Source organism: Erythrolamprus reginae, chromosome 1, assembly GCF_031021105.1.
Source record: "Erythrolamprus reginae isolate rEryReg1 chromosome 1, rEryReg1.hap1, whole genome shotgun sequence".
Taxonomy (NCBI): domain Eukaryota; kingdom Metazoa; phylum Chordata; class Lepidosauria; order Squamata; family Dipsadidae; genus Erythrolamprus; species Erythrolamprus reginae.
This window is the reverse complement of record NC_091950.1, coordinates 96,266,904-96,283,190: the sequence shown is the minus strand read 5'-3', so window position 1 is coordinate 96,283,190 and position 16,287 is coordinate 96,266,904. Positions and strand designations below refer to the sequence as shown.

The 16,287-nt window shown below is 45.7% G+C and overlaps 1 protein-coding gene across 3 annotated transcripts in view; it reads left to right on the top strand.

Moving 5' to 3' along the window:
- LARGE2 (LARGE xylosyl- and glucuronyltransferase 2) overlaps positions 1-16,287 on the top strand; it is a 78,097-nt gene that overhangs the window by 26,735 nt on the left and 35,075 nt on the right. The window contains exon 1 of one of the 3 annotated variants that reach the window (XM_070760290.1): positions 262-540. The exons of 1 other annotated variant lie outside the window; for it this stretch is intronic. Coding sequence is in view for 1 of the 2 variants with exons in the window: in XM_070760283.1 (XP_070616384.1) it covers positions 2,737-2,756 (20 nt within the window). In the remaining variant the exon portion in view is untranslated. Of the gene's footprint in view, positions 1-261; positions 541-2,734; positions 2,757-16,287 lie in introns of those variants that run through there. One more of the 3 variants, XM_070760283.1, reaches the window with a different exon arrangement.

Below are 16,287 nucleotides of genomic sequence, written 5' to 3'. Positions count from 1 at the left end.
AGTCATACATGAGCCAGCTTTGCCTACCCCTGGTGTAAGGGTAAAGTTTTAGGGCTTAGGTGATGATATCACAGAGTCAGGTAGTAAGTTCCATGCATCAGTTACTCGATTACTAAAGTCATATTTCCTGCAGTCGAGTTTGGAGCGGTTCTAATCTTGGGGGTGAGGGGGCCGCGCTCTTCCTCGCTTGTCAAAGGGCATCAGCCGCTCTGAGGAGAAAAGCTCGTTTGGTGGGGAGGAAAGGCTCGGGAGTCAAGGTAGATGGGAGAGGGAGGGAGGGAGGAGGGGGAGGGAACACGGCACCCAGGAGGCGGGACAGCCGGAGGTCTTTTGCCCCGGCCGATTGGGCAAAGGACTCTCGGGAGTTGCTCTTTGAGCCGACAGAAGAAAGTGAGGGCGACGGTTTTCTTCAGCCATCTGTCTTGACTGAGACAAACGAAGCGGGGTCGGCCGCGCGCAAAGTTCAGGCGAAGCGGGTGTCGGCCGCGCGCAAAGTTCAGAGGAGGCACGCCAGGCCGCCCGGACCGCGGCTTGAAGCAGGTGTGAAGAAAAGGGCTGGTGGGGGTAGAGGCGGGAGGTCCAGCCGCGGTCCTGTGGATTGCAACGGTGGTGGTTCCTGTCCGTCCCCCGTCTCCCCCCCCCCCCCCGCGTTTAGGCGGGTTGCAGGCTGGCGCTCGCAGTTGGGTTTGCGCGATTCCGGGAGCGCGTGGTGGGTTTACCTCGTCCTTAATCTGGAGAGGCCGGGTTTAGTAGAGCTTGTTCTGGAATGGTTTCTCTCTTTTGGTCAGTCTCTTGAAGCCCGCGGTCGAGAGCCGTGTCGTCCCTGAGGCGAAATAAAACTTTCTTCCTTTTGTTTTTTTGCTGAGAAATTAAAGTTCTCGGAACGCGGGACCCAGTAGCCCGCCTCTTGTGTTTGTTAGCCCGTGAAGGACACGTAGAGAGAAACCTCGTCCCAGGAACGACCTTTTTCAATCTCGCGGGGAAAGGGAGTACAGTAAATGGCTTTCTTAAAAAGTAAAATCCGCCCAGCCGCCCAGAGTCCTCAGGGAGCTGGACGGTGTACAAATGGAACTAACTAACCAACCAACCAACCAACCAACCAACCAACCAACCAACCAAATAAATAAATAAATATCAATCAATCAATCAATCAATCAGGCATCTGGAGCTGCACTAAAATAAATACAAGGAGATCTGCCAGGTGGCTATGGCCATCTTGGTGAGGACCTAAACATACAGCCACGGGGGGGGAAGACCCCAATTCCTGCATTATTCATTTATTTAGATCTATATGACCCGTTTTACTTCCAAGAATAATAATAATGATTAATAATAATTTGTTAGGTTTGTATCCACCCCTCTCCGCAGACTCGGGGCGGCTCAAGAAGCAGGATTTGGGTAGTTAAAAGATAGGAACCGTGTTCTTTTTAAAAAAGAATCAAAATTTTAAAATGTATACCGTATAATATAAAATTCAGCTTAAAATAACAAGAAACAAAAATAGGTAGCACCTTCAAACGCATCCCACTTTGTTAAAAATAGTTTTTTTAAAAAATAAACATTTTAAATTTACACAGTATAATATAAAATCCAGCTTAAAATAACAAGAAACAAAAATAAGTAGGCCCTTCAAACGCATCCCATTCTTTTAAAAATGCCTTTTTAAAAATGAAAATGCTTATTAAAAAGTTGTGTTTTGACTCATTTTCTAAAAGAAAGTGGAGGCTTAAATGCATTCTCCCAAGGGAGGACATTTCCTAATTCTGGAACCCTGCAGAAGGGGCAAGGTAAAACTTTTCTTCAGTTAAGTTCCTCTTGTTTGCATGGAAACATCTGGGTTGCCTTTATTTTGAAACAGTATATAATTTGCTTGCATTGTCTCTTTTTTGCTGTCCTTCCCCCTGCCTCCAAACTAACCTGCATCTCCTGACACCCATCCAAGTAATTAACTAGGTTTGATCCTATTTGCCTCCAAACTCAGAAGGTGGTCCTCAGATGGCCCCCTGAGAGTGAAAGTTGGATTTCCAAAAGATAGTCTCCTTTTCGCTGCCTTATCCAGGAACATTGGTTGAAAAGTCTCTCTGATATGTGAACTATTTGGGTTTTATTAAGAAAACATCTGGCAACAAACAGAATGTTATTTCAGCATGGGAGATAATAGGAATGTGAAGGTAGCATAATGCTTTGTTGACAGCCCCGCTGCTGTTTATTCTAAACTATTTCTAGATTAGCAGGTCCTTAGAAAATCCATTTAAAAGTAGGCTGCGGAGTTAGCGTGCATTCCTCTCTCCCCTTTCTCCTTTTCCCTTTTAAATTAAACTTTCACAATCTGCCCTTTAGACAGGCTCCCACTGCAAAGGTTGAGATTTTGCCCAACACCTTTAGAGGACTGCAGGAAATAAGGTGGATTTTTGTCCACTATTGTCTGTACTGATAAGCGTGACTTTCACAATGTTATCTATAAGCTTACTATAATCCATTTAAAAACAGGCTGGTAGTACCTTGTCATGTTAACAAAATTTACTGAAAAGGCATAAGATAAAAGGTGTGGAAATAATGGCTCGGCAGCCGTGCTAGAGCAGATGAATAATTCCAAAATATGGATGGACGGACGGACGGACGGACGGACAGACGGACAGACACTGATAGAAGAAAGCAGGCTTTCACAAGCTGTCGCTTAATTCATCAGACAATGTTTGATTGTTATGTTGTAACTCAGGCAAGATCAGGAAAACAATGCTTCAAATAGTTATACGGTAAGGAAAAAGTCAGATGCTGAAAAGGTGGGATGGGGAGTGGAAGTTGCTTGTCTCACTGGTGGTTGTTTCGTTTGTTAGAAACTGCTGTTCTTGAAATAAGTGAAGAAAATACATTTGTGACTTGATCTAAATCAGTGGTTCTCAACCTTTCTAACGCCGCAATCCCTTAATACAGTTCCTCATGTTGTGGTGACCCCCAGCCATAAGTCTAGCGCCAATTCTCCCAACAGAGCTTTAAGCTGATTGGCAGGAAGGTCAGAGGGACACCCCCACTATAAACTCCCGATTGGTGGGATTGTAAAAATATGTTCCAAGGCGCCAGGATAGAAGTTTTAGTTCCTAACACTGGGAAATTTGTCTTTTTCCATGGTCGTAGGTGACCCCTGTGAAACGGTCCTTCGACTCCCAAAGGGGTCCCGACCCCCAGGTTGAGAACCACTGATCTAAATCCAAGCCAGTGCTACAGAAAAGCTATTTGTTGCTTTCCATATGTTTAGCTGACATCAGTATCCTGTAAACTCTTGCAAGTCAGTTTAATTCCACGTGTTACATTTGTTACAGTAATGTATCTGCTGTGGGGCTTCACTCATAGGTTGAGCAGCCGCTCTGCTGCAATGTTCCTTATCAAAGAATCATTATAAAGGCTTGGAAAGAAAACAGCCTCTTTTTAACATAAGTTATATTAGCACATTCCGCCATAAATAGAACGGAAAGAACTTGAAGAACTTTTTTTTTTTTAATCAATGAATGAGGGAGAAAGCAATGGTGCAGATTTATTTATTCCCAGTGGAAAGTAGTTTCCAGGGCCACGGGCCATGTTTCCCCCCCCCCCCGCCTCTCCTTTGCTAGAGATTCATGGAAACATCTTTGCAAGAGCCCCAAGTGCTCAGAATGAAAGAGGGGTCAATAGTCCTATCCTCCAATGTCTAAAAGGAGTGGCTATTGCATGGCCTCCAGCTGTTATGCAGAACACAGACTTTTTCTAGCAGTTGTTCAGCATTTACCAGAGATCTGATGCATCAGTGGTTTTCTATTCAGATTTTCCTATTTTTGTTAATTGTTGCCCCCCCTTAACAATTTACATTATGGCTTACTTCTTATGAGCAAACTGACCTTCTGGCCTAGGGGCTGTTCAGATGTCCTTTCCAATTTCCTAAGTCCTTCAGCAATGGGTAGATTGAAATTCCTTTTTTGGGTAGGATCCAGCTCAGAAAAGACTGGTATGGAAACCCCTTTGCTCTCCTTTGGGAAGGTTTTCATTTTAAGTGCCATGTTCAATGGATGCATATCTCCTTTTGTATGGGGGGGGGGAGGAGAAAGTTTTAGAGGGAGTTATTGCATTAATGTTTTTCCCTTCTTTATTGTTAATGGCGTATATAGATAGCAATCTGACCCCTCGCATCCTGGACACAAACTGTTTCAATTCCTACCCTCAAAACATCGCTACAGAGCACTGCACACCAAGACAACTAGACACAAGAACAGTTTTTTCCCAAACGCCATCACTCTACTAAACAAATAATTCCCTCAACACTGTCAGACTTTTTACTAAGTCTGCACTACTCCTAGTTTTTTCCCATCATTCCTCTTTCCCATTTCCTCCCACTTATGACTGCATGACTGTAACCTGTTGCTTATATCCTTAAGATATTTTATTACTATTGATTGATTGATTGATTGATTGATTGATTGATTGGATTTATATGCCGCCCCTCTCTACAAACTCGGGGCGGCTCACAGCAATAATAAAAACAGTACATAGTAACAAATCCAATTCCCACCAATCTAATTACAATTTTAAATTAAAAATTCATAAAACAATCCCAATATATATAAAAAAACACAGGCACACAGTCAATCAATCAACGGCAAAACAACATGGGCAAGGGGGAGATGTTTTAGTTTCCCCATGCCTGACGACAGAGGTGGGTTTTAAGGAGTTTACGAAAGCCAGGGAGGGTGGGGGCAATCCTAATCTCAGGGGGGAGCTGGTTCCAGAGGGTCGGGGCCCCCACAGAGAAGGCTCTTCCCCTTAATATTGATTGTTTCCTCATTGCTTATTTGACCCCTATGACAATCATTAAGTGTTGTACCTCGATTTGTGACAAATGTATCTTTTTCTTTTATGTACATTGAGAGCATATGCACCAAAGACAAATTCCTTGTGTGTCCAATCATACTTGGCCAATAAAGAATTCTATTGTATCTATTCTATTCAATAGTAATAGCATTTAGACCTATATACCGCTTCATAGTGCTACCGCCCTCTCTAAGCAGTTTACAGAGTCAACCTCTTGCCCCCAACAATCTGGGTTCTCATTTTACCCACCTCGGAAGGGTGGAAGGCTGAGTCAACCTTGAGTCAGTGGTGAGATCTGAACTGCTGAACTACAGCTAACAGCTGAAGTAGCCTGCAGTGCTGCACTCTAACCACCCCTTTGATGGTAGTAATCAAAGCTAAGGGCATTCATTAAGAAGTATCTGATATTGTTTTCAGCCTGGACATTATGGTGAGATAAAAATATTAGTCCGTAGCAGGGGTGAAATTCAAAATTTTTCCCTACCAATTTTGTGAGCGTGGCTTGGTTGACATGACGGTGGAAAGATAATGCAAAATTTCCATTCCCACCCCATTCTGGGGCTAGCCAGAGGTGGTATTTGCCCGTTCTCTAAACCAGTGTTTCCCAACCTTGGCAGCTTGAAGATATCTGGACTTCAACTCCCAGAATTCCCCAGCCAGCATTTGCTGGCTGGGGAATTCTGGGAGTTGAAGTCCAAATATCTTCAAGTTGCCAAGGTTGGGAAATACTGCTCTAAACTACTCAAAGTTTCCTCTACCACTTCTCCAGAACCTGGTGAATTCCACCCCTGGTCCATAGCCATCCTAATGGCTGGTTTATATTCAAAATCTGGCTAGTAATGTGGTTTATGTTCAAATTCTGGCTTAGTCCTTGTTTATTTTTGTGTTTTGCCCAAGCTGCAGAAGCTCAAGACAAAAGCACCACAACAGGCATTGATTCTCAAGCTTTTTCTCTAATTTCTGATTACTAATGGTAGAAATACGTGGTTCTTACAGTTTGTCTCTCCAAAAATTTAAGGCAATTTACGCAGGAGTGAAGTGCTCCCGGTTCGCTCGTGCCTGTCAGTTGTCGAGAGCCAGTCGCGAAGGGAGCATGAAGCCCCGCCCACCTGCCCGGACACCGCCATTTGGATTCTTTTACTCTCTGCACATACACAGAATGCTTTGTGCATGCGCAGAGGGTAAAAGAACCCAAATAGCGGCAGCCGGGAGGGAGGGAGGGGCCTCGTGCTCCCTTCGCAATCAGCTTTATGACAAACGACAGGCATGAGTGATCTTGGAGCATTTCACCCCTGAATTTAGGTATATCCTTTACACTGGGGAACAGCAATTTCATTGTCTTAAATCTATGACTTGTTTCCAACTAACATTTGGCCTCTGGATCCCAAAATAACCATAGTTTTTGTCTATCATGTCAACTTTTTAAGCTACAGGATGCCCTCAAAAGTCATACAAATTGGGCATATAAAGGAAAGTAAAAACTTACTAAATACTGTATACTGTTTACAAAGAATGATTTTATTCATACAAAGACTATAATAGTTACTTCAAGTTAAATTGTGTTCATAGAAATAGTTGGTTTTTTATCAAACGGTAATTATATATATTAAGATAAAAAAAATTCGGTGATAGCTTTTTCTGGAGTGTTTAATCTCTGGACATTCCCACTTGATGCTTCAACAATAGTCAGCCATCGTATGTACATCCCATCTACTTTGATACCATGCCTCTATGACCTTCAAATTTTGGTGGAATTACCCGGCCCATCACTGACTGCACCAAGATTTTCCATGAAGTTAGCAAGATGGCTATGTAAAAAATGCAATTTGATGCTCATGTTGCCTAATTAACTATTATATATATATATAAGGTGTAGAGAAAAAAAACTTGATGTGGTAGAAGAAAACTAACTACAGTTTTGAAACCAGCATGCCTAATTAACTCTATAAAGAAGCTCAAAAATAAACCTCAACAGAAATTGTGTTACAAATTGTTCCCCATTGTTATTAGTTTCTTCTCCTTTTCCCCTTAAAGCACAGCAGAGTTTTTCTCAGTTCCTTTGTGCGGGAGCTATCTGTGCCAGTAAAATACAAAATGGAATCGCAGGAGATCACCTGAGCTGCTTGGCAAGTGGCACTATATAAATAGGAAGGAAGGGACACTGAAGCCTTCTCATTGTAGCAAGCAGGAAAATTAAGGAGCAGGCATTTATAATGTGCTTTCCACTTGGTTTAGCTAGTGACACATTAGTCTGAATGGAGCTTTGAGCTGGTTGAAAATTACCTTTGGTCACTAAGAGAATCCAGTAAGTTAACACGAGCTGAAGGTTTAAGGATTTGTTCTGTGAAACAGTGGGACATTAAGCTAGAAATAGTACACAATAATTTTTTGCCTTTCTCTCTAACACTAATTTTGTTGTCGGAAAGAAATCAGATGAAGCCAACTGAAAATATGAGAAACGTTGCTTCCAAATCATAATGAAACATGGATCTTAGACTGTATATAGTCTAGATGAATTTATGTGTGAATGGCTTGGGATTTGGGGCCACTCCCTACATTTCTACTTCAGTGATGGTTTTGAAAAGTATGGATACTTATTTAAAGCTTTAATTTTCTCTTTATCTGGGAGATGAAAATAGTGATAGACAGGCCAGCAGTAATAATTAAAAAGAACCAGATAATACCTGCTTTTAAGCAGGCAACAGAAAGTCATAGTGAACAAGATGAAAAGGATTCAGGACGAAGGGGTTGGAATCACTTCTCAAGTGTGGTGAGATGCAAGTATTTCATGACTGCCTGGATACTCGGAGATTACTGGTTTCTTTCTGGTTTTCGGTAGAAAACATGCTGTAGCTCATTGGTGTTTTAAAATAGAAAAGGGGTGAATGTGGATAGATAGAATAGATGGGTAGACAGACAGACACACACACAGAATTCTTTATTGGCCAAGTGTGATTGGACACACAAGGAATTTGTCTTTGGTGCATATGATCTCAGGGCACATAAAAGAAAAAAAATATTGTAGTTTTCAGACTATAAGACGCATCTTATTTCCTCCCTAAAAGAGGCTGAAAATTTAGATGTATCTTATACTTTGAATGTAGTATAAGATGCATCTAATGCAGACCCCTACCGCAGTAGTTTTCAACCTTTTTTGAGCCCCGGCACATTTTTTACATTTACAAAATCCTGGGGCACCGTACCAACCAAAATGACACAAAATGACACTGTAACACATTGTGATGCATTCCCTGTGCCTCCACTCTTCCTGTCCCTGATAGCTGGAGGGATTGTGAGGGGAATGCTTATGTTCGAATGGAGGCAGCTGGCGGCAGGCCGAATAAATGGCCTCCGGGGGCCATATAATAATAATAATAATAATAATTATTATTATTATTATTATTATTATTATTATTATTATTATTATTATTATTATTAATTAGATTTGTATGCCGCCCCTCTCCGTAGACTCGGGGCAGCTCACAGCAATAATAAAAACAATGTACAATAACAAATTAATATATTTTAAAAATATCTAAAAACCCCTTATTTAAAAACAAGACATACACACAAACATCATACGTAAATTATATAGGTCCGGGAAAGATGTCTCAATTCCCCCATGCCTGATGGCAGAGGTGAGCAGTGTTCCCTCTAATTTTTTTTCGAGGTGGGCGGAAAAGTATAGTGTCTGAGCGGCAGTCCCTTTGGGACTGGGCGGCATATAAGAATAAATAAATAAATAAATAAATTTAAAAAAAACACACCAAATAAAGTAAGTGTGGGTGTGCGCTATCACACATGAGCGAGTTCTTGCATCCATAATTCTATCCTTTCTATGTCTCCCTCTTTCCTCCCTCCCTCTTTCCTTTCTATCTCTCCCTCCCTCCCTTTCCTCCATCCCTCTTTCCTTTCTATTTCTCCCTCCCTTTCCTCCCTCCCTCTTTCCTTTCTATCTCTCCCTCCCTCTTTCCTTTCTATCTCTCCCTCCCTTTCCTCCCTCCCTTTTTCCTTTCTATCTCTCCCTCCCTCTTTCCTCCCTCCCTCTTTCCTTTGTATCTCTCCCTGCCTCTTTCCTCCCTCCCTCTTTTCTTTCTATCTCTCCCTCCTTCTTTCCTTTCTCTCTCTTTCCTTTCTATCTCTCCCTCCCTCTTTCCTTTCTATCTCTCCCTCCCTCCCTCTTTCCTTTCTATCTCTTCCTCCCTCTTTCCTTTCTATCTTTCTCTCCCCCTGCCTTTCTCCAAGCCCTTCCTTTTCCCTCCCCCTATCCTACTATCCCCCTCTCCCTCCTTTCTATCTCTCCCTCCCCCTTTCTCTCTGTCTCCCTTCCTTCATCTTTCTTTCCCCCTCTCTCTCCATCCCTCTTCCTTTCTTCCTTGCTTCCTTTTTTGCTCTTTCTCCCTCCCTCCTTCCCTCTATGTCTTTCCCTCTCCCTCCTTCCCCCCTCTTTCTCTCTCCACCCTCTTCCTACCTGTTTAACGGTGGCCGGCTACGTCTTGATGTGGGCTGCCATCATCTTGTACTGGGATTGAGTGGCAGAGGGGACCCGGTGGTGGCGGGGAAGCCCCTGGCGCGGCGGCGGGAGACAAAGCGAAGCTTGTGCTTCGGGCACACTGGGGCAGAGTGGGCCGAGGCCGGGCCTGTCACCCCCGGGGGCAGGAGGCAGCCCCAGCGTGGCAGCGGGGGAGGAGAAGGCGAAGCCGGCTGCCCGGGTAAATGACGCATTTGAAAGCGCGCCCAGGGAAGTCTTTTACTGGGATTGGGTGGCGGAGGGGACCCACCGGCGGACAGCCCCCAGCGCGGCGGCGGTAGAGGAAGCAAAGCTTGTACTTCGGCTACACCAGGGCGCGCTTTTCCTGCACCTCTTTCCTGGGCAGGGGGGAGGCGGCCACCTTCTCGCCCCCCCCCCCCCGCCCAGGAAAGCAGCGAATTTGAAAAGCACGCTGTTTTCCCGGAATGTCCGTCCGTGTGGGGTTGGGGCGAATCCGCCAGCCATGCCGGCAGCCTGGTGTCTGTCCATGCGGGGGGGGGGGGCGAATCCATCGGCCACACCGCCAGCTCGATGAGAAAGAGGGAATGAAGGAGGGAGAGAAAGAAAGAGAGCCCCCCCCCGCACAGACAGACATCAGGCTGGTGGTGTGGCTGGCGTATTCATCCCCCCCGCACAGACGGACATCAGGCTAGCGGCGTGGCTGGCGGATTCGGGGCCCTCCCGCATGGACGGACATCAGGCTGGCGGTGTGGCTGGCGTATTCATCCCCCCCGCACAGACGGACATCAGGCTAGCAGCGTGGCTGGCGGATTCATCCCCCCCCCCCGCATGGACGGACATCAGGCTGGCGGTGTGGCTGGCGGATTCACCCCCCCCCGCACAGACGGACATCAGGCTAGCGGCGTGGCTGGCGGATTCGCCCCCCCCACACACATGGATGGACATCGGGCTGGCGGGCAGCCAGCTTTGCTGACCAGCATGCCTTCCCCTTGGCTCTGCCTCCCGCCGCCGCTGCGCAGCTCACCTCAGAAGCCTTGACACTTTGCTGGCCTGCACGACGCGGTGGCGGGAGACAAAGCGAAGCTTGTGCTTCAGGCACACTGGGGCAGAGTGGGCCGAGGCCGGGTCTGTCGCCCCCGGGGGCAGGAGGCAGCCCCAGCGTGGCAGCGGTGGAGGAGAAGGCGAAGCCGGCTGCCCGGGTAAATGACGCGTTTGAAAGCGTGCCCAAGGAAGTCTTTTACTGGGATTGGGTGGCAGAGGGGACCCACCGGCGGGCAGCCCCCAGCGCGGCGGCGGGAGAGGAAGCAAAGCTTGTGCTTTGGCTACATCAGGGCGCGCTTTTCCTGCACCTCTTTCCTGGGCAGGGGGGGAGGCGGCCACCTTCTTGCCCCCCCCTGCCCAGGAAAGCAGCGAATTTGAAAAGCGCGCTGCTTTCCCGGAATGTCCGTCCGTGTGGGGTTGGGGCGAATCCACCGGCCATGCCCGCAGCTTGATGTCTGTCCGTGCGGGGGGGGGGGGTGAATCCATCTGCCACACCGCCAGCTCGATGAGAAAGAGGGAATGAAGGAGGGAGAGAAAGAAAGAGAGCCCCCCCCATACGGACAGACATCAGGCTGGCAGCGTGGCTGGCGGATTCGTCCCCCCCCCCGCACGGACGGATATCAGGCTGGTGGTGTGGCTGGCGGATTCATCTCCCCCGCACGGACGGATATCAGGCTGGCAGCATGGCTGGTGGATTCGCCCCCCCACACACACATGGACGGGCATCAGGCTGGTGGGCAGCCAGCTTTGCTGACCGGCATGCCCTCCCCTTGGCTCTGCCAACCGCTGCCGCCACGCAGCTCACCTCAGAAGCCTTGACGCTTTGCTGGCCTGCACGGCGCGGGGGAGGAGGTGGAGTAGGCCGATTCCGGGCCCGTCGCCCCCGACTCCAGGGGGCAGCTCCCAGCACGGCGGCTGGGGAGGAAGCCAACGCCTCCTCCGACGCCGAGGGGAAGCGGAAGGGTGTGGGAGGAGATGGGCGCGGCTGACGGCAGAGCCCAGGAAGCCGGGGTTTTCTCTCCCACCAACAGCTTGGGAGGGGCGGATCAGCTGTCTGTCGGGGAGAAACCCGCTCCGCGCCAGCTTGGAAAACTCTGGGCTGTCGTTAAAATTTGCCTGCGCTATAGCGCGCTGCGCAGCTTACAGGGAACTATGGAGGTGAGTTTTAAGAAGTTTACAAAAGGCAAGGAGGGTGGGGGCAACCCTAATCTCCGGGGGGAGCTGGTTCCACAGAGTCGGGGCCGCCACAGAGAAGGCTCTTCCCCTGGGTCCCGCCAGATGACATTGTTTAGTCGATGGGACCCGGAGAAGGCCAACTCTGTGGGACCTAACTGGTCGCTGGGATTCGTGCGGCAGAAGGCTGTCCCGGAGATATTCTGTTCTGATGCCATGAAGGGCTTTATAGGTCATAACCAACACTTTGAATTGTGACCGGAAACTGATCGGAAACCAAAGCAGACTGCGGAGTGTTGGTGTAACATGGGCATACTTAGGGAAGCCCATGGTTGCTTGCAGCTGCATTCTGCACGATCTGAAATTTCCGAACACTCACGCGTCATTCTTGCTTTTGTGCCTGACGTCTACCTCTGGAGCAGCGGTGGGAAACTCTGGCCTGTTTTAAGATCTCTGGATTTCAACTCAACAATTCCTAATCAGGAATTCTGGAAGTTGAAGTCCACAGGTTCTAAAAGGGCCATTGTTTCCCTCCCTTGCTTTGTGCAGAGAGTGGGGAGGAGAGGAAGGGAGAGATAGACAGACAGAGACATATATATATATTTTCCTCTAAGGAATTTGAGCAATGTAGGTGGACTCATTTTTACTTCATCCCTAAGATGAAGGGGAAGGGCCTTCTCTATGGTGGCCCCAGCCCTTTGGAAACAACTATCCCCTCCCCGATGTCCGTATTGCTCCCACCCTACTGGCCTCCCAAAAAACCTTGAAGACCTTGCTCTGCCAGCAGGCCTGGGGGCCGTGAGGGTTAACACCTTAGTCTCAGCCAAATTATGGTTCACTTGGTGTGTATGAGTGTATGAATGTGTAGTTTAGTCTAGGAGGTTTTTATTGTTATTATAATTGATTAATTAGTTTAATGGGTTTTTACTGTTTGATATTTGATTTTTTACTATATTATTGTATTATTTTACTGTTGTAAGCCGCCCTGAGTCCTACGGGATTGGGCTGCATATTAGTCAAATCAATTCAATTCAATTCAGAGGCTCTCAGGTAGTTTGGTCTAAAAGAAAATGGGTCATCGAAAGCCATCTAGTAAGCACAGGTATTGGAGCACCTGAGGGGACCTACTGAATGACTACCTCACCTCTGGGATGTCAGCAATCCACCCTTCAGCCAATTATAATAGCCCTCGATCTATCAAGAAACAAAACAAAAGCCATTCAAGTTTTTAAGGGAACTAGAAATAAAAATAGCCATCAATGTGTAACTAGAGATAAAAACTGAATGTGATCTAAAAACAAAATTCCCTTGTCACTTTCTTAACTTCCCCATTTTGGGGGAAGTTTTTACTATAGCAATAGCATTTAGACTTATATATTACCACTTCACAGTGCTTTACAGCCCTCTCTAAGTTGTTTACAAAGAGTAAGCATGTTGCCCCCAATAATCTGGGTCCTGATTTTACCGACCTTGAAAGGATGGAAGGCTGAGTCAATCTTGAGCCTACTGAGATTCCATCTGCCAAATTTCTGGCAGCTGGTGATTAGCAGAAGTAGCTTGCAGTACTGCACCACCAAGGCTCCATTACTACTACTATTAGCTTCAGGAGCCTTAATCCTACATCATCCTCTAGCTCTGCATGTATATCTCCTTTTAATCCAGCTGCAGGGCAGGCAGAAAGGCAAGATTCAGCTACACAGGTTTCAAGCAGATGCAAAAATGTTCCTCTGCATACCTTGGGGATATGATGATGTGGGGGGGGGGGGCACTTATGTTGCGGAAGGCAGACTGAGATTTAAAGGTGCTTGGTTCTTTGAGCTAGATCAGGTGTGGGCAATTAATTTTGCCATGGGGCTGCATGAGAAATTGGGATGGTTTTAGAGGGCCGGACTAATATAATTAACTCAGATCTATTCAATCCTGTATATTATTGGGTAGAACTGAGTTAATTATATTATAATTAAAATTATAATTTTATATTATATTATATTATATGTTATATATGTATAATTATATATTATAGTATATACTATATTATATATTATATATTATAATTATATTATAATTATAAATTAATTGCCCACCCTTTCTTCTTTCCTTCCTTCTTTGTTCCCTCCATTTCTCCTTCCTTCCTTCCTTCTTTCCTTCCTTCCTTCTCCAGATGGAAAGAAGCTTCTGTTTCTCTGATTTTCTCTGCCTTTTATTTCTGCTTTTGGGCAGTTCTTTACTTCTCTTTCAAAATATTCCTTTCAGGTGCCTCTCTTCAACTGACCTACATTGTCAGTTGAGAAAACATAGTGGAGACTTTGCCTGAAAGTAGCTTTGGATTCCTCTTCTTCCTCCTCCTCCCTTTTCCCCCCCTGAGAGGTGGGGTGGGGGGTTTGCTTTAAATATCTTGGAAAGCCCAATGAAACCAATGAACAATTTAAAAATGAGCATTTATTGGACTTTTGCAAAAGGGCAGGGAAAGAGAATTTCTCCTTCCTTCTTTCCTCCCTCCCTCCATTTCTCCTTCCTTCCTTCCTTCCTTCCTTCTTCCCTCCATTTCTCATTCCTTCCTTCCTCCCTCCATTTCTCCTTCCTTCCTTTCTTTCTTCCTCCATTTCTCCTTCCCCCCTCCCTCCCTCCCTCCCTTCCTTTCTTGATCAGCTTCCAACCTTTGTTCCTCGTCTGGCCCTGTGGTGCCTTGGAGAATAGAGTGACCCCCTCCTCTCTGTGGCAACCCCTCAAGTAGCAGTATACTGCTATCATGTGCCCCCCCGGCCGTCTTTTCATTAGACTATCCATGCCCAGTTCCAGCAATCTCTCTTTATATGACTTGGTTTCTAGTCCCCTTATCATTTTGCTAGCTCTTTTTTGTAGTTTTTCCATAGTCTCTATGTCTCTTTTTATCTGAACCTAAGCTTGACTTCAATATTCTGATTTTACCAAGGTGTAGATTTACTTTAATATAACTATTTAACTTTACTGGAGGCAGCTACCAATTCTGGTTTTAAAGGATGTGGATAATGTCTGCGGATCCTGAAGCCATAAGAAGCAGCAGTAGTACTTTTTAATTTTTTTTTTCAAATTGGCAACAGTAGATTACGGCTAGGCCAATGCCAGTGTGTCAAAGGGTTGGAATTGGTGCCAGGGTACAGCTCATGAGTTAGTTATGGGTCATGCAACCTAATTCTGGCACAGTGAAAATTGCATAGCGGTTCTATATTAAGACAGATTTAAACTGGAGTCAGCATATGGATTGTTCAAGAAGCCTACTTACCTTTTCCATTGCTGTTGATTTAAGGGGCAAAGAGTTGCTTTTCTTGAGGTGGGCAGCCACAAATAATAATAATAATAATAATAATAATAATAATAATAATAATAATAATAATAATAATAGTAACAACAACAACAAGCATAGACATGATGCTGTGGCACAGATGATCCACTGGAACTTGTGCCGGAACTACCATTTACCAGTGGCAAAGAATTGGTGGGATCATAAGCCCGAAAAAGTGGTCGAAAATGAGCAAGCAAAACTAGTGTGGGATTTCCAACTTCAGACTGACCGAATTCTGAAGCATAACACACCAGACATTGTGACCGTGGAGAAAAAGAAAGTATGGATCATCGACATCACAATCCCAGGAGACAGCAGAATTGAGGAGAAGCAGCTAGAGAAATTAGTGAAATATGAAGATCTAAAAATCGAGCTGCAACGACTCTGGCATAAGCCAGTGAAAGTGGTCCCAATGGTACTTGGCACGCTGGGCGCAGTACCAAAGGATCTCAGTGGACATTTGAAAACCATCGGAATTGACAAAATCTCCATCTGTCAATTGCAAAAGGCCCCTTTACTGGGATTGGCAAACATAATTCGCCGCTACATCACACAGTCCTAGGTGCTTGAGAAGCGCCCGACTGGTGATGAAATACGAAATCCAGCATAGTGATCTCATTTGCTGTGTTGTACTAACATAATAATAATGATAATAATAATAATAATAATAATAATAATAATTATAATAATAATAATAATATCTTAGATTTGTATGCCGCCCCTCTCCATAGACTCGGGGCGATTCACATACAACACAAGCATACCATACATAAAACTCTGTAAGCCTGGGGGAGATGTCTCAATTCCCCCATGCCTGGCGATATAGGTGGGTCTTAAGCAATTTACGAAAGACAAGGAGGGTGGGGGTAGTTATAATCTCTGGGGCGAGTTGATTCCAGAGGGCCGGGGCCGCCACAGAGAAGGCTCTTCCCCTGGGGCCCGCCAGATGACATTGTTTAGTCGACGGGACCCGGAGAAGGCCAAGTCTGTGGGACTTTATCGGCTGCTCGGATTCGTGTGTCAGAAGACGGGCCCAGAGGTATTCTGGTCCGATGCCATGTATACTGTATATATACACGTGGCAATACAATACAATACAATAAATATACATTTATTCAATAAATATAGTTAACTATACAGTGTTCCCTCGATTTTCGCGGGGGATGCGTTCCGAGACCGCCCGCGAAAGTTGAATTTCTGCGAAGTAGAGATGCGGAAGTAAATACACTATTTTTGGCTATGAACAGTAACACAAGCCTTCCCTTAACACTTTAAACCCCTAAATTGCAATTTCCCATTCCCTTAGCAACCATTTACCGTATTTTTCGCTCCATAAGACGCAGTTTTTTCCCTCCCAAAGTAGGTTGAAAAATCAGCAGCGTCTTATGGAGCGAAGATGCAGGCAGGGAGGGGGGGGGCG